The 18,631-nt window shown below is 29.4% G+C and overlaps 1 protein-coding gene and 1 pseudogene across 2 annotated transcripts; one reads left to right on the top strand and one right to left on the bottom strand.

Moving 5' to 3' along the window:
- Window positions 1-18,631, top strand: part of LOC149060259 (uncharacterized) — a 55,575-nt pseudogene that overhangs the window by 23,729 nt on the left and 13,215 nt on the right.
- Window positions 8,707-15,017, bottom strand: LOC149060261 (glucose dehydrogenase [FAD, quinone]-like). 2 transcript variants are annotated; one of them, XM_089220249.1, is made up of 6 exons: window positions 14,904-15,017; window positions 11,838-12,134; window positions 11,502-11,672; window positions 9,980-10,698; window positions 9,541-9,831; window positions 8,707-9,418 (listed from the first exon to the last, which is right to left on the bottom strand). In XM_089220249.1, the coding sequence occupies exons 2-6, from the start codon at window positions 12,025-12,027 to the stop codon at window positions 8,885-8,887; spliced, it is 1,905 nt and encodes a 634-aa protein (XP_089076375.1). In that variant the 5' UTR covers window positions 12,028-12,134; window positions 14,904-15,017; the 3' UTR covers window positions 8,707-8,884. The 2 variants fall into 2 exon arrangements, with proteins under 2 accessions (XP_089076375.1, XP_089076382.1); XM_089220256.1 differs by lacking the exon at window positions 14,904-15,017 and having other exon boundaries at window positions 11,838-12,550.

Consider the following 18,631-nt stretch of genomic DNA (forward strand, 5'->3'; position numbering starts at 1 on the left):
TAACCAATTGTATTTTAGAAGCCAAGTATATTGAAATTTTAAGTGTCTGTTTCCTGTTGTAGGGAATTTATATCCAGGTGTAGGAGCCCAAAGATTATTCAGTGCAAGCAATTTTTCGCTGTCAGAAACCTTTATAAAATAATTAAAAAGCACAATAAAGCAATGTCTCACATTTTAAAATTAATAAACTTACTGAGTTTTCAATATAAAATGAGATATCTTTATTGCAATTAAAATCATTCTTGTCATTTTTTGATTTATCATCAATAACATTAATCAGCAGACCATTATCAAGCTCCTACATTAGAAGCAGTTATTAGCAAACAGCAATAGCGCATACAAGATTTTTTTTCCAATAAAATTAGAAATTTAAAGCATATAGCATAGTATATTAAAATTAAATTCTCAAGAATTTATTATATAAATGATACTTGGAAATATGCATAATACTATTATTTATTAAACAGATCAATGTATTTTTAATAATGAATAATCAATATAGTAAAAAGAGTGATAATAATTAAGTGAAGCCACAATGTCATAAACTACTAAACAAGCATAATATACTCAAATACATTATATTATAAACATACAGATAAATAATATCTTAAAATTAATAGTGATCAGCGCCATAACTCATAAGCATTCAAGACTCAAGTTAATAACTAATGTAAAATTAATATGTAATTAATGTAAAAAAATACCTACTTATCCACTATATTTATTTTTAATTTAGATCTGTAATCTAACAAATTCTAGCCTATAAAATATATTAATTAATTATGTCATAATCATAAAAAATTTATTGTTTTATGATTCAAATGTTTAACTAATCAATTAAATTCAACTATCTCTATTTTAAAAATTATGATGAACTATGTAATAAATTTCTCAACATATCATTATTTTTGGTAATTATGTATTTTTTAGAATTTAAATTAATCTTATTATAATAAATTTAATTATTTTAAATAATTAAGTAATTGGCTAGCTTTATCAAAATTAAATATGGAAATACATTGATTATAGGATTCAAATGTAGGTACCTTTTAATGTTAACTGTATCTAATGGTTCATATATTATTTAACATAGTCCAATAATATCTACATTGATATTGATTACCTGATCGGGCTGATCCTGACTATTAGACATATCATCAGATATTTTTACCTCAACTTCCTGACTAACTTGCAATGAGTGATCAATATTTAGCTCCTATAAAATGCCATTTAATTTATAATAAAATAAGTACCATTTAAAAAATTCTTAGAAAAATTTTGAAGTTAGTACTTAAATAATTAAATAAATGAAATAAAAATGTATTTCTTAATTCTTACTGTTATTAGACTTGAAGTTGAGGGTTGTTCATCATTTTTTTTACATTTTTTGTTAAAAAATGACATAATATTACCATGGGCAATTCTTTTCTTTTTTTCACTCATAACTTAAACATGATATAAATTTAATATTAATTTTAAATTGTATTAATTGTAATACTAATAAAATTTCACTTTCACACAATTCAAAAACACGTTATTGCTTATCAGTTATCCTTATTAGTTATCACACTATAATTGAGACCATGGTTGTAGGTGCCCGTACCCGGTAACAAAAAAAAGAGCGTCTAGACCATAGAAATACGTCATAGAAAAGAGAAGGGCGCTGCCACGGATAGTATATTAGTATCTATATCCGTGGTGCAGGCTGCCCACTAGCAAATTTTTTATCAAATAACTTGCTAACGGACAGCATCCCTTATCAGCACTAACAAAATCAAATTAAAATAATATGATATTATTTAAATCTTATAATATATTTGATAAGAAATAAGGACATAATAATCGATGAGAAATTTATTCGTGGGTTGTCTCCCTCTCCAGACGCTCGTAATGAAGGAAGACATTTCGGGGGGGGGGGGGTTATAACCTCCTAACCCCCCCCCCCCTGTGTGCGCCACTGTATCGTATGATAAAAAAAAATCATTATTCAGCACGTGTGTGAATACCTAATGATTAATTTTTATTTTCCAGCTGAATAAATAAAACAATGCCCCGGGACAAGAGTTATTCGACCGTGCATTCTGGATGTTTTACACACTTAACATCGTCAAATACAATCAGCGTTATTTAACTATTGTATTTTTAACATTTTTTTTTTTTTAAATCACCCTAGGGTATATTGGATATTTATAAATTGTATAATGCATAAAATTGTTTTCCGTATTGAAATAAAATACCTAATTATCTTATTTTTCTTGATTTTCAACGTAAAGCTAATTATAAAATACCTACGTGAAAAAGATAATATAATGTGTGGTTAATAATTAATAATATAATACATGCCTAGAACATTGTCAGAAGAGAATATCCGCGCGATTGGATATTTTCTACCAAAATGATAGAACAACCTCGGTAATATTTTAAAATAGATTGAACAAAATACGCAAATTTCCAATATTTATGTAAATATCCAAAACCCAAAGATATTCATCATATGTTTAAATCAAATTAAAATTCACTAAATCATTCTATGTATAATATAGTTACGTCATCGAGCATAAATTATAAAAATTAATTAATATTTTTATCCTTGAAATAAAAATATTTCGTTTAGTTATCACCAGGGTTTAGAAAATCGAAACTATGGATTTAATGCATTAAAAAAAAATCTTAAACAGCACTCAAAATACCAAAATTCACCAATGTACCAAAGACCAAACACGAGTTTAAACTCTAAAAACTATAGGTAAGTGTTAATTATTTTTAATTAAATATGATATAATAATTAACTGTGTCTTGAGTACAGGTTTTGCAAAATATGAATTTACGAAAATTAAAAAAATAGTTCATTTAACTGATAGAAACCATTAAAAATATCGAAAAAATATATTAAAAATAATCCAATAAGGTCATAAAAATACCAAGGTAATAAATCAAAATGTAAAAATTGCAAAATCAATAGTTTTATGTATTGGTAACTAATTTATTCAAACTTTGAGTCCAAGTTTAATATACTGTTTTACAGTAAATAAACTAAAAATATTGCATATTTTGTAGTATATTTTCATTATTTCACCTATTTATTGAGGAATTATATTGTGGTTCTAATTTTACAATAAATATCTACAAAATATTTGTTATACATTTGCATACTAATGAATATATAGGTGCTTGTAATAATTTATATAATACTGATTTTTATACACTAAAAAATATCAAAGTATTTCATATAAGTGCAGTCAGGATTGTGAAAATATGCAAGGCAAAAATTTTTAATTACGAAGGGTGATATAATAAAAAAAAAAATGTACAATTTTCATTTGATAATTGTTATTATAATAATTTCCTAAAGTAGTAAAATGATTTAGAATAAGTTAAACAATCTGTGATTAAGCAATTATCTATCCAACGAACCTAACTTTATTTAAATTACCGTAGAGAGCTAGAAAAATTAATTTTTTTATTTTCTACTTGACTGAACAGTCTTTAAATTTTCTCTGCGATATGCAATGAACATTGAAATTTGTTAAAATATGCACAAATGTGCATATAACCATTAAATATGCAATAATGTGCAACAAGAACTTGTCATAGACTTCAAATTATTATACAATACGTATAGATTACTGACAAAAATCGAAAAATGTGGCAATAAAATAATATTACACAGTTATTAGGTGCGTAGAAATCCACGCTAATAGGTATAAATTGTATTGTTGGACTTCATACTTTCATACAAAATAAAGTATATTAAGCGTGCTACTTAAATCGAATTATATTTTGTACGTAACTCATGGAGAAGTATTCTATTCGAAAAATAATGTATTTTTGTTTCTTAAACATAATTAATGAATTGATAAGATTGCAACAGCGATTATATTTCATACAAAACAAGGTATTTTTAGAAGGGGTGCAAAGTAAACTCAACCTCTAGATATCTATTATTGCGCCAAAACAAAAAATATGAACATTTTTTAATAACGAAAAATAAAGTTATTTAGTTATGAATATAATATGTTTTATATGGTATTAGTTTCAATATAATATGTAACATGAATAAACAAAATATTGTGCAAATCAACCACTTTATATATATACGTTTATGATAATAGATACAAGCTTGAAGATTATTTTAATGCTGCGAATGAAAGCTAGAGATTACAAAGCATTCAAAATAAGTAATCGGATTAGACAAAATTATATTATGTAAGACCGTTATCAAAGCTTCGTTTTTCGTAATTTTACGACTTATATAATATTATTACCGCGATTACTAGGTAATGATGGTTTTAATGTTTTGTCTCTCGTAGTCATCATTTCGCCCGCCAACATATAAATTCTATACCTAACTTACTAAATATTTATACAGGCTCGAAATAAGTATGACACGACAAACGATTTCCAAAACACTTTATAACACCAACTACAATAATATAGAGTCACGACTTCATGAGCTTATCTTTTGAGGGGGAATAGCCCCCAAACAAATTTAGGTGGGTGGGTAATTTCGTTAGGTGGTAAAGGTATGTTTGTATTCAACTATACATATTACATATATATCATTATTGAATAAGTACGATTAAATGATTCCCTAAAAGTTATGTCGATATATTGCGGTACACTGGTACAGTGGTATTATATATTGATAACAACATAATATGAAATTGTATTCAGTGTAGTATTTATTATGGTCAATTAGCATTATTATATTCATATAATATCACGATTTGAGATAGTACCATTTTTTCCACAAAAAAAAAAAATATAAGTTTGGTGTCCATTTTCCTCAACATTATTTTCAACTAACATTATGTCCACTATTTTAGGGCGGTTTTGTTGTATTGCGTTTCGTATTATGTAAAGACAGAGTAATAGGCTATAGCCTATAGAATCGCATGTTGTGCTTATCGGTTGATGATTACATTATGGTATTGGCTATCTATATGAGCTATATCGAAAAACACTGGTCGGAGTAATTACAAAAAGTAAAATAATTATTTTTTATTACCTATGTCTATTTTTTCTTCCCTTTAACAAATATTTATTTGTTGCTGAAATGTCCTATAATTATAAAAAATAAATATATAATATTATAAACAACTTTTTATTTCTTTTTTTTGTATCTATCCATAAATTATTCAAATAAACTATTTCATTATTTTATTTATTATTTGTTGGAGGAAAATGGTCAAGGAATTTTTTTTAATATTTTTGGAGGAAAATGTACAATGTACGAGTAGGAAAAGGTGTTGTTGATGTAGGTTTTTGGAGGAAAATGACTACGGCCCTTAAATCATGTATAATAAACATTGTAATTGTAGTTTATCACGATACAATTATTTTTAATTCTATTTTTAGAATTTAAAAAATTTTATATTTATATTTTTAATATTTAATATATAGTCAAAATATAGGTACCTATATTATAGGCAGGCTTACATTTTATGGTTAAGTGGTGGGAGGCGTATCATTTCAATGTTTGCCCACCTAAAGAAAACGGACGTGACAAAACACATTCAAATCTTACTGATTTTTGCCAGATAATCTTATTTAAAAGCTGGATTCCGAGTAAACAAACCAATAAAATATATTAGGTTTACAATGTACGTTAATTTCGTTTGACTTAATAAAATATTATTATATTGTAGTGTTTTAAAAAAGAAATTTGATCATTAAGATATTCATACACACTTTGTTTATATACGAGATACGCCGTGCGTGATTGCAACTGGCAAGGCGATATTTATTTCAGTTATAATTGATAAATATAAAAACAAAAAATAACATTTTTTTACATAATGAATTTTTGATGTTTCTTAAAATGTATTATAATAAATGAATGATGACATTGCGTCAGAGATATTTCATACAAAACAAAATATTTTTAGTGGTACTTGCCACCACTTGTACAAGTACGTTAATGCCTATTATGTTATTGAATATTTTTTTGTTTAATTTATAAAATATAAGCATTTCAATGTAAGTACTCATTTACTATGGTCTTTTACGCTCTATAAAATGAGTATTAACCATCGTACACCATGATATGAAATTAATCATTTCTTAAGGAACCATGTTTTAGATAAATGCGTTTAAAACCAGCTGGTTAACGATAAAGCGTTATACAATTTCTTGTCATGTCCATAGAAACAAAAATTCAACGTTTTTATACTTCATGCTTTTAAAAAATCCGTTTACCTGTGATGATTTATATTGTAAAATAGTATATACGAAAATATAGCATTTTTATTTCTTGTTTGAAATTGGTTATAAAGTTGAATAATAGAATAGTTGAGTTTAAAAAGTATTTTTTAAAGTTGCTATTAATTTTTTATTTGCTTTCTTTTTTTGATTTTCAATTACTCTAACTAAAAGTGTTTAGCCCCCCCCCCCTCACACACACACACACATAACGAAATTCTGATTATGCCTCTGAATCCAAACTTAGTTAAAAAATAAGACGATATAATATGATTTTTGTAGGTCCCGATTGCTAAGATAGTTTTAATTTTTGTTACTCGCAAATCGTATCGCCCGTTAGAATATCAGATAGGCAACTTAAAATACACAGCATGTTCAACGTGACATAATATCATAGTATATTTTACATAATATTGGGATTCTACCAGAACAAACTTTATTAGATCAACTTCAAATAATAACTGACGATAACTGATATTCTCTATAATAACCATAACAATTGGCTAACACCCAGAGTATATAATTACCGTTATAAATTATAAACGAAAAAAAGTGGATAAGTGGATGTAACTGTGCTCTACAGTAAGTAACAAGTGGGTTGGTTACTGTAACAGATGGTATATTGGTATTAAATTTTATTTCAATGATATAATATCATTGTATACGAAAAACGATACTGAGCGGAGATGGTTTGTCAATCTAGGATATTTTATTCTATATTAATTAAAATTGCTATTTAAAAAAAAAAAAAAAAAAAAATAGGTACTAATAAAATAAATTACAAATTAACCAAATTAGATTCGTCATGTACCCGACTCACTCAGTCATTTATAATTATATACAATTTATCATAGAGTATTAATATAAGTTATTAACGACATTAACTACTACAATAAGAATATTAAAAAAAAAAAAAAAAATGTATCTTATCCCAATTGCCAAGTTGCTGAGGGTTATCATTTCTTTAATAAAAAAAAAAGAATATAAAGTATAGTCTAGAAATATAAAGTACCCACCAATAATATTTTTAAATTACCACAAAATACTATAACTATCATTCTTGGTTATTTAATATGTAATTTCGTCCAAATTTTAACTTAAAATAACTATAAACATAACTGTGTGTGTATAGATTTATATTCTATGTTATGATATGAAATTAACTACTTAGGTACGTAAAATCGGGTTATAAATTTTCAATCCTTAGCTACCTATATAATTTGAACATTTTATAAATTTTTAACAACTAAAAGTAGACAAACTTATGAAAGATCATTTATTAAATTTTAAAATTTTAGATTAAGAAAGAAAATTTTTTATGAATTTCTAACTCAAAATAATTTTACATTTTCGTGATTTTTACGTATTTGGTAAAAATTTGATAGTAATTTGGATAGATCTAAATGCTGGAAAATTAAATACATTTTCCCTCATTAGTTTTTAATTTTTATTACAGTCATTCAAAAATATTAAAAATACGTCAAAGATGTGCAAAATTTTTTTTATTAGCATATTTTGAAGCTCAAATTTATAAAAATTACCAAATAATTTGTAGGTAGGTAGTTTTAAAAATGTACAAACTATTCAAACCTTATGTATATATGGCTAATAGTTTAATGTTATTGTTATTTCAAAATTCAATTTGTGAATGTTTAAAACTTTTAACATATTTTATTATATTTTACACACACAATGACTTTTAAAATGCAATATTTTCGGAAAATATTAAATTAATCTATCACACAGTAATAATGGTAAAGGATAATTAAATATATGTAGTAAAAAATTATCAAAAATTACCGAAAAGTTTTAATAACATAAAAACAGTATAAAATGTAAAAAAAATGTGCAAAAAATTTTCATATATATTACAATTACCTAAAATACAAAGATAGGTATTAGAAATTATTGTTTGTATACTAGCAAATAAAAGATTAGATATTTTGTATTAAAATTTAAAATGTAAAAATATGATTTAAAATCGTGTACATGAATTTCGAAATCACAAATCCACTACTGGCAATATTTTCATTTACAACTTATACAATGATCATAAATATCATAGTCGAACAATATTTTAAAATTTTTTTTTTGCAATTAAAACCCTAATAACCTTATACAGATCCTTGAAATTACCACTAAATATTTCTTTTATCATCATTTATCATATAACAAATAATTTTCAAAGTATTTTGTCTCTTTTAAGCTACCTATTTATAATCATTAATTATTTTAGATTTTTATTTAATTATTATCGATAAAAATATAATGTTTGATCTTCAAATAGCGTTTAATACAAGCTATTAATTTTTAGTTACAATCAATTTTGATTTTGATATATTTTATATCTATGTTGACTCTATCTTATCATAATATATTAAATATTAAATTTAACTTTTTACCGCCAAAACAACTACACAACCATTGCGCATAAAAAAGTATATATTTTATTTTAATCATTATAATGTTTGTATAATATCTAATTTTTACAAAAAAAAATCCATAATTACTTACATATTAAGCTCACAGAATATTTATAACATAAATTATAATCAAAGTAAAATTATTTTTAATAAAAATAAGAGAAAAAAGTCGTAATAATATCAAAATGATTTCAGTTCAATATTTTATTTCTGGCAACATAGAATTAAAATCGATAAAAAAAATTGTTAAAAAATCATTTTTAAGATAATACTATCGCACGTGATGTGATCATATTATTATAGTAACGGAATTTCTCTTCACGCCATCTGGCTTTTATCATGTCTGCGGCCTTCTCAGCAATCATTATGACTGGTGCGTTGGTGTTGGCAGCGACCAGCGTGGGCATGATGGAAGCGTCCACCACCCGAAGTCCATGGACGCCGTATACCTGCAGCTGTGGGTCTACCACGGCGGTCTTGTCCCCTTCGGGACCCATCTTGGCGGTACCCACCGGGTGTTTTGTGGACACGGTGTAATGCCGGACCATACATTCCCAGTAGGCGTCCGTGTACCTCGACACAGTCTGACAACTGGGGAACGGTACGTCATGCAGACGGCTATCGTACCGGCGAAGAGATTCGGTCTGGGCCATGGCCTCCACAAACTTGATGCCCCTAACCAACGTATCCACGTCCTCTCTGGCCGTCAGATAGTTGGGTATGATCAAGGGGTGCTCGAACGGGTCGGTGCTCTTCAACAGAATTTCTCCCCGGCTCTTGGGCCTCAACAATATCTGCAGATAAACAATACCATGAAATGTTGATTATCACCAAAGGGAATTGTTAGGGATAAAGAGTGGGTTAGGGGAACAGTGTCATGAATTTTTCATATTTTTTTGAGACATATTTTACTCACAGTTATAGCGGACCAAACGTCTTTATCGAGAATAGATTTATACATTGATTTGTAAAACGTTTCTTTTAGCCCGTGGGATTTCCACGTTTTGAATCCACTAATACCAGAAATGGTGGAACGAGACACGAAGTTCAACCCGATGTCTGGTTCCTCTTCTGATAGATTGCCACATTTTGAATTAATAAACGCCATTGCTTCTACACCACCCATGACCGTTAGTGGCCCATTGCTCTCCGACGCATACCTAAATGCCGAATCGATACTTTCCGTAGTCTCATTCATTAGCGACACCTATACAACAAATTAAAAATCATTATATTGATAAATTATAATTGAATACAGTGAGTCTGTATAGTCACCGTTATTAAAATATTTTTATCAGGTAAAAATAAAATCATTTATGCTATTTTTAATTTATATAGTATTTACATAGTATCACCTTTTTGTTAATCAAAAATGTCAGACCCCCAAATCCGATGTGGTCTTGTAGATTTTTTCCGACGTCTAAACTGGAAATAATGGGTATACCCATTACTTTCAGATGACTTTCAGGTCCTATGCCTGAGAGCATAAGTAGCTGCGGAGAATTTATTGGGCCCGCTGACAGCAACACTTCTTTGTCCGCCCGAACATAATACTTTATGTTATTTTTTACCATTTCAACACCGGTAACAATTTTCATTTCCGGGTCAATTCTAATGCGTGTGACAGTCGTGTTGAGGGTCACGTGCAGATTTTTTCGCAGACTGGCTGGTTGCAAGAATGCTTTTGCCGTACTGCACCTAGAACCATTTCTGATGGTTCCTTGAGGTATCATAAAACCCGTTTGACGTTGGCCATTAATGTCGCGTACATCGTATCCCATTTCTTGTCCAGCCGAGATGAACGCTTCGGCTAATGGCGTTTTATACGGCGCTTCCGACACCGTCAGATATCCACCAGCCGAATGGTACTGGGTACGCACTAAGGACGAGTTTTGGTTGTCCTCCGATTTTTTAAAATAGTGGATTACGTCATTGTAGCCCCAACCGGAATTACCTTGTTTCAACCAGTTTTCATAGTCAATTGAATTCCCGCGTGCATACAACATATTGTTTAATACGCTGGACCCACCTAGAACTTTACCTCGAGACCAATTACACCTTTGATCATTCATAGCTGAAAATGCAATAAAATATAATATTAAAATTATACTAGTTATACATATACATTTTGTAATGGGTATTCGTCAATAAAGGTTATTGGATGGTACTTTTGTAAACCCGAAAAAATATCACGATAGAAAAATAAAAATCCAAATATTTTTGTATTATAGGAATATTATGTTTATTGGAATTTTTAACATACTTAGTACAACGAAGGATATCTTGTAGAAAAATGTAGGTTATGTGCAATGTCTATTTATTATTTAATGTAAAGTTAAAATTTGATAAATTTTTGAAAAAAAAGACATGTTTTTTTTTTTAACATAATATGTTTTCAGACTAAATACAGATTATGTTTTTATTTTCTACTTCTAACCGATTTTGCGTAACATCTGCGTTTTAATATGAAATTATTAACAAAAATATATTTATGATTCATCGATTTTGTTTTTAGTGGAAAAATATTGAGTACTGTGTAATGGTTTTTTTTAATCATAGACAAAATAACCTAAATAAGTGTTATAAAACTTACTACCTGAATTGCTTTTGGTATATTTCATATCTTAGGAAATTAACATTGTATATGTACCTACTGGAAAACTTAAAAATTGTAACATTTGTGTAATTTTTAAGCTACAGAAGAACTTCACAAAACTTTTACATCAGAAGAGTACAACATTTAAATAGCTCTACTACATCATTAACAAATCAAAATATAGTATTAATTTTAGAAATTCAGAATATCTACACTTGTGCATCTATATTTATTTATTGTCGGTATGTAATTACTATGTTATAAATGTAAGCATTACTCACCCAAACACGCTGTTTTTTGAGGTTCAGTTTTATATTTCCAATCAATCTCGGATAGTTGCTGATTGGCAGCCAACAAAGGCACGTCTGTTAGTATCGTTTCATAACCACCAGCTTCTATTAGTAGTACACTCCAATCTTCAATTTCGGTTAATCTATTCGCCATCACCGCACCTGGGTAATTATTGTTGTTGTATTTTATCGTTATCATATTTTATATAGGTATTTAAAATTGAAGAAATTATCAATGATAAAAAAAAAAATTACGAAAGTACAACTTGTGTATTATATTATATTATAATTTTATAAGATAATACAAATATACTGTATTATTTGTACCTGCCGATCCACCGCCGACTATAATGAAATCGTAATGCGCAAGTATCATATCTCCAGGCAGGTCTGTGATGATCTCTTCTGGCTCAGTATCTGTTATATCTCTACGGAAGTAAATATAAGTTGCATACAACATGGACAGAAAGACTATTTTCGATGTTGATTTTGAATATCTGATAGCGGAAACCTCCATTTTCTTCTTCTTATTTTAACACAACTTATACAGAGGAATAGCACTCCTTTTGTCTCAATCGATAATTGATTATGTTTGCACACTACTTTATTGATATGGCTTCACTTCTATAAATGATCCAAGGACATATTAAAATATGCTAAATTAAATTATCATGTTACATGATATCTTCAGAATATATACTTTCACCCTTAAGGATTCACAGCTACTTGGCCATATGTCGTGACGTGTGAGGGCGTAGTAACTATGATTACAATTGTATGGTGGCCAAATTGGTTTAAAAATTGAGTTGGACCTAGTCGATTCTTGGTATACTCGTTTACAACTTGGTAATTAGATGATGAACAAAAACTAACGTCCACGCGATGACTATGTGATTTTATCGACACGACACATGACGGAGCAGCTAAATCCGGCTTTAGATTTTGATATTTTACAACTATATTAGTAGGTAGTTAACATAAAAAATCTTTAAATTGGTACTTATATTATATTTGTAAATTGTTATCATATTAAATTGCCGGTCTACATCGACTACAGTAAATACAAGTTATTTGAATATAAAATCCAATATTATAGTATTGTAGCTTTAAATAATAATTGTTATTTAAAATACACTATTATTTTAAAAACTACTTTCATGAAAACTAATAAAATCTACTTAGGTATGAGAAGAATATTATACCTATATAATAATTGAATATAATTTATTTTTATTTTTTGATCAATTTTGATGGCCGTTCTTCAATTTAATCGGGGATAAAAAAGACCTTCGGGATTTGGGGGAAAAATAATCTATTTTACCAAACACTTTTTTCAAGAAAAAATAATGTATTTTGAGTGCTTATATAAAAAAGTTTTTAAATACATTTGCGGAAACTTACAGTTTAAAATCGCATAGCGATTAGATTGTAAATATAAAAATATTATATTATGATTACAGCTTGTTTAAAACACACAATTTGTACGGATCATTATTTACGAAATACGGCAAATGAGTTATCATGTTGACTGCGTAGACCTATGCTAACATAGCCGATTACCTAATGATTGACCTAACCCAGCGGTTCCCAAAGTGCACGTCGCGGAGTCTTGACAGAGACGGCGTAGTGCCATAGAAATTTTATATGATTCAAAAAACCAACAATGGTGGCAACGAAAACGATTACGATTATGTAAATAAAAATGGATAATTTTATTTGAAGACAAACTTTCATGACAATCGTTTAAAGTTTATATTTGTTTTAAGCACCACGAGCCTAAAAAAGTTTAGCGACAGCTGACCTAACCTATATAGTTAACTTACGTACTATTGACATTTTTGTAGTTAGTTTTTTCATATTTATTTTAAACAATTTTGAATTCAGCGTACTAATAATACAAGTAGGTATTTGTGGGAAAAAATACGTATACCTACCATATATTTAGCTAGAATACGATTTCTGAAAGAAGTCTGGGCATGCCCTATGGTTGTACGATTTTAACATTTAACAATATGTATTGTTATAAAATACTTGCATGATCACTATAATAGCAGGTAAATTCAATAAGATAACATGTGGTCCAGCACCGAAAATTCTCGAACCGACCATTTATATTTTACTATTGTTGTAGATTTCGTGGAATCCGTAATCCTCAAATAAATAAACACATCACGTTCTTTAGATTTTCTACGTATTGATAAATAAAAAAGAAGTGTAAATAATGTATTTTTTACCTGCAACATCGAATAGTGGATTCAGACGCCAACTATGTCTGGACCGTAAGTAACCAAGACACCGCAGGGAAACCATATAAATATTTTTTAAAGTAAAATGTCGCATTTAATTTTAGTTATTGAATTAAAATAAATCGTATCCTGTCTTTTAGGTATTTACTATATGGACAGTTGTTGGCGTAGCTAGAGGGAGGGGGTTACATACATTCTCGACTACGGCACTGCAGGATTATTGTTAATGTTATGGTACCTATAAAATATAATATGTAGCAAAGGAACGCGATATTAAAGGTTATGATATAATATATAGGACTCAGTTTTATGTTTTATTTGTTTCCTCATAACACTTCTAGCAGAATAATGATAATTTTTTTTATTATTATTATTAAATATTTAATCTTGTTTGTACTTTTCCTATATAAAAACAAAAAATTATTCAAGTAACGGGGAGGGCATTCGCTCCCATCGTCACCACTCAAATACAGCACTATGATGAGGTCTAAAAAGGAACCGACGCAAACCAATAATATTGTACCTCAAGGTTAAAGTAACGATAAGTTGACGAGTCAACAAAATGTAATTTAAAATGTTTTGTGTCATCAGTTCGGAGTCTTAGGGATGAACTACAACCTACAAATTAAAACGTTTAAGCTGTATATAGGCAGTAGCTAGAACATAGCTCACAATACATGTTACAAAAATATAAGTGATACGATAAAGTTGAATAGGTAATGCATGTGGGGTGGATATTCGCAGAAAAAAAAAAATGTAAAATCGACGCCAATTGAATATTTTGAAATTGCCATATGAAATATTGAACAAACCAGAAATGAATCAAACGTTTTGAAGAACACCCGTGGTAATGAATCATTTGTTTATTTTTATTAAATGTATATAAGACATAAGAAAAATAGTATAATATTATGTACTTATATGGCAGGTGGGTTTGAGTTAAAATCTTAACAGAAAAATTGACTATAAACTACGAAGAAAATCACTTAATCACCCTTGCAATTAGGTAAATGCAAATCGATAATATCAATAATAAAAAAAATGTATGATAATATAAAATTAAAAATAATTTACGACATGTTAGACTGCTAAAAAAAATAATAATAATCACAAAATGTGTGTATGTAATATAGTATAATATACTCACAATTCATAGAGGTACAGCACTACAGCTACAGGTTATTGGTTGGATTCTGTGTGAATTGGCTGTAGGTATAGATGTTGCCGAGGTGAAGGATAGTTGTAAACAAAATGAGAATTGGAGATTCCTAAAATGTTATAACGGCTGCAATTGCCCACACGCGCTACCTGTGTCGTATTTACCAACTTCGTCCTTCAGGGAATGTATACCACTTCCACTAAAATTTGAAATTACCGTTTCCGCTAATCTACCTGGTATGGCAAACTTTATTATTATAATATATTCCATATTTTTGGAAATTCGTTTCATTTTCACATACTCAAGTACTTACCTACAAAGTGTGGATTAAATTATCAGTATTAAAATTTATATAATATTATGTTGAAAATAATAATGATAACTATAATCAACCATTGTAAAAAAGTCACTATTTATAAAGGTACCTACATCATAATAAATAATGTATAATACTTTGTCATAGTTTTATATAATAATAATAATTATTAAGTCACACCAAAAAATTCATAATATTTCGTTTATTTATTTGACGTAAAATGCAACATTTTTAATAAAGTGATTTAATTTTTACTGTATATATCTATAGCAACATTATTTTCGCTAGGTCAAAAAGCTTGAATATTAAATGTAAGGTTCCTGATATTTTGATACAATAGCAATTTAAAAATATTAAAAATTCATAGGCACGATTTTTTTATAAGTATTTATTTGTATGGCTATAGATAGAAAATTTAAAACCAGGTTTTCACTTAAGTAGTTCATTATGTAACAAAAAAAGTATAAAAATTTATAAATACATTTTTTTGTATAGTTAATTAAAATTTAAATTTGTACGAAATTATACATATTAAATAATCAAGAATAACGATTTTAGTTATATTTTTGTTATTTAAAAATATTATTCGTAGGTAGGTATTTGAAAGTTTTAAAGTATAATCAGGGATTGTAACCGGACCGAAAATAACCGGTTGTAGAACCGGGAACCTTGTGTTAATTATTAACCGTAACTTAACCGAGACCATTATTTTCAAAGTTTAAAAAACCTAACCAAAACCCAAACCCTAATTTTTAAAGTTCAATTTTTTCGGTTTTTAAAGGTTTTTTTCGGTTATAACTTTTTTATTTTAAAGTAAATTTTTCAAAAAAATCATTAGGTCTTTATTATTTTATTTATATTTTATTCTTTCCAAGAATATTTTATATTATGTAATGGGAAATCATTGCCTACAGTATACAATCTATAGTCTAATTATTAAATTATTAATAGATACTTTACTTTATTAATAATTTGATAATAATTGATTGTAGTTTGTATTTAGTACTGTTTGTAGACTATATACTATATAGCTGAGCGATACCGAGTACTATCCAAAAATATTCAAACAAAATTATTGAGATTTTAAAGTATTTTATAAATAGACGGTCTTATTTCCCCGTCATGGTTATAATATTATGACGTTATTACTAGGTATTATAGTTATTTGTTGTGACTACAAAAGATGAGATATTTAGAAGAGTTGATATGGGTATCGTGTAGGTACTACCCACTAGGCCATTAGGCCGATCGCACACCAAAAGAGCAAAACTGTGTTAGTCATCGTTAGTCATATTTGTTTTAATCAACTTAAAACAATTTGTTTTCTATATACGCATATCAGTTAGTCAAGATAAGTCTAGACAAACAATATTTTAGTTATTTTTTAGTTTCAAAAATGTCATCTGACGAAGATGTTGCCATTTGTATGTGGTACTCTCTACACAATTTAGAAGAACGGGGAAAAAAAAAGATATGGGTACACCCATTAAACCAAAAACGTAAATTGTAAAATTGCAATAATATAATATAAATTATAATAAATTATAATAATATAAATAATTAATAATAATTAATAATTTGTATTATAATAATATTATTACTATACTATAATATAAACACGATATGATATATAAGAATATTCGTTGTTTAATTATGACTAATTATGACTATCGAAAAATGCAGACACTTCAGACAGTATCAGTCTTGACTAATTGTGTTTTAAAGCAAAAACGTTTTGTTTTGACTATGTCTAATCAGTGTGCGTGTGCAATGTAATTTCCGATGTTCTATTTTTAACAAAACTGTGTTAGGCTGACTAACACTGTCTAACGCAGTTTTGCTCTTTTGGTGTGCGATCGGCCTAACGGTTGTGTGGACTGTCCCTGTCGCATGGTCGACTGATAGCCGCAGTATTCCGACAGGCTGTCCGTAGGCATTTGACTTACTGTGGAGCTTGTCGAAATACCCACGGACGGCTGTCCGAAAAAGTGGCTGGCGTTCGTATCTACCAGCGTTGTCGAAGCGTCCGGCTGTTCTCCTGTACCGTCCGCCAGTATATTGATCGACGGTTGTACGGAAAAGAATCTGACGTTCGCGGGATCCTGTCCTCTTTCCCGAATATGTCCCTCGAGCCTGATAATTATGTCCGGTTTAGAGTCGGACATGCTTATTCCCTGGGCCGTACACTCGCTACGTAGCTCCGCCGTCGTCAACTGTTGCAACGATTTACCTGACATTTTGTATTTCTTTCGAATAAAGTTACAAATGCGGACGTTTAACTGTTGCGTAGACGGTAGCCTGTGCTTGCTATACGGCAGGGATGGGCAACTGGCGGCCCGCGGGCCGCATGCGGCCCGCGTACCTTTTTTATCTGGCCCGCGCTACATTTTCAAATTACTTCATATTATAATTATAGCGCTTATCTGTATTTTATTTTATTACATTTTTTGATGAAATGTAGATATAAATTCTTATCTAGTTTTAAACCGAAACTAAATTATTAAATGTCTAAATATATATTTATAATGGCATAGCTAACATACTATTTATTTCATTTTATCGGTTTAGTCATATCCGTACTGCCGTACCGTACTGCCGTAGTGTCACACCGCCGCGCCGTTAGTACTATTATTTTCGTGTTTTATTATTATTTTAAAAATGTCCGCTAAAAAGCGTAAAATCGAAGACGAAAATAGAATTTTTAACAGCTTATGGGAGAATGAATGTTTATTTATTATTAACAAACAAAAAAAACCTCAATGTTTGCTTTCTCCTATACACTGCGGCCCGCTAGATTTTAAAGTATTTAAAAGTGGCACGCTAGTTACTTTGAGTTGCCCATCCCTGCTATACGGGACGGTTGCTCAGAGCGAGTGTAGTTTAGGACGTGAGCGGGAAAGCAGAGAACGACAAAGAAAAAAATCTTTTTTTAAAAACGTAATTTGCGCGATGTTTTGATTACGCTCACGCAAACACTAATCAGCTGTACAGCTGATTGCGGCGTCGCCGGTACGGTCCAAATATAACGTAATTAGGTCAACGTACTCGGCGGCGGCGGTGAAACCCATTTGTTTCGTATGCGCGCGGCGGCTGCTTAAGTAAAGACGGCGGCGGCTTACGACGACGACAGTGATACCGGTTTGTATGTTGTACAGGTACGGTGTCCAATGCGCGACCTGTCGCCGCGACCAGTTATAATTTTCAGTCGCTGATGACCGACTGGTGTCCAATGCGCGACCGATCGTAGTTAAAAGGTAGGTACTCGATTCTAATTTTCGTCAGTAGCACGCCGATGTCTATCTAAAGGTACGGTTTCCAAGCTGCGACTGGTCGTTGCGACTGGCCGCAACGACTCACGCAGTCCGACTGGTGCTATTTATAATTGCGAGCGTGGTTTCCA

Source organism: Diuraphis noxia, unplaced genomic scaffold (genome assembly GCF_037042655.1).
Source record: "Diuraphis noxia isolate RWA-SAM2 unplaced genomic scaffold, SU_Dnox_SAM2 contig0001, whole genome shotgun sequence".
NCBI classification, from domain to species: domain Eukaryota; kingdom Metazoa; phylum Arthropoda; class Insecta; order Hemiptera; family Aphididae; genus Diuraphis; species Diuraphis noxia.

What these genes read in the sequence shown, in the direction of transcription:
- LOC149060261 (XM_089220249.1), bottom strand. Translation starts at nt 12,027, where the DNA reads ATGGAGGTTTCCGCTATCAGATATTCAAAATCAACATCGAAAATAGTC. An exon ending in CATTTTTGATTAACAAAAAG is followed by an intron (nt 9,832 to 9,979) that starts GTGATACTATGT and finishes TTTGTTGTATAG; the next exon opens with GTGTCGCTAATGAATGAGAC. An exon ending in ACGTTTGGTCCGCTATAACT is followed by an intron (nt 9,419 to 9,540) that starts GTGAGTAAAATA and finishes GTTTATCTGCAG; the next exon opens with ATATTGTTGAGGCCCAAGAG.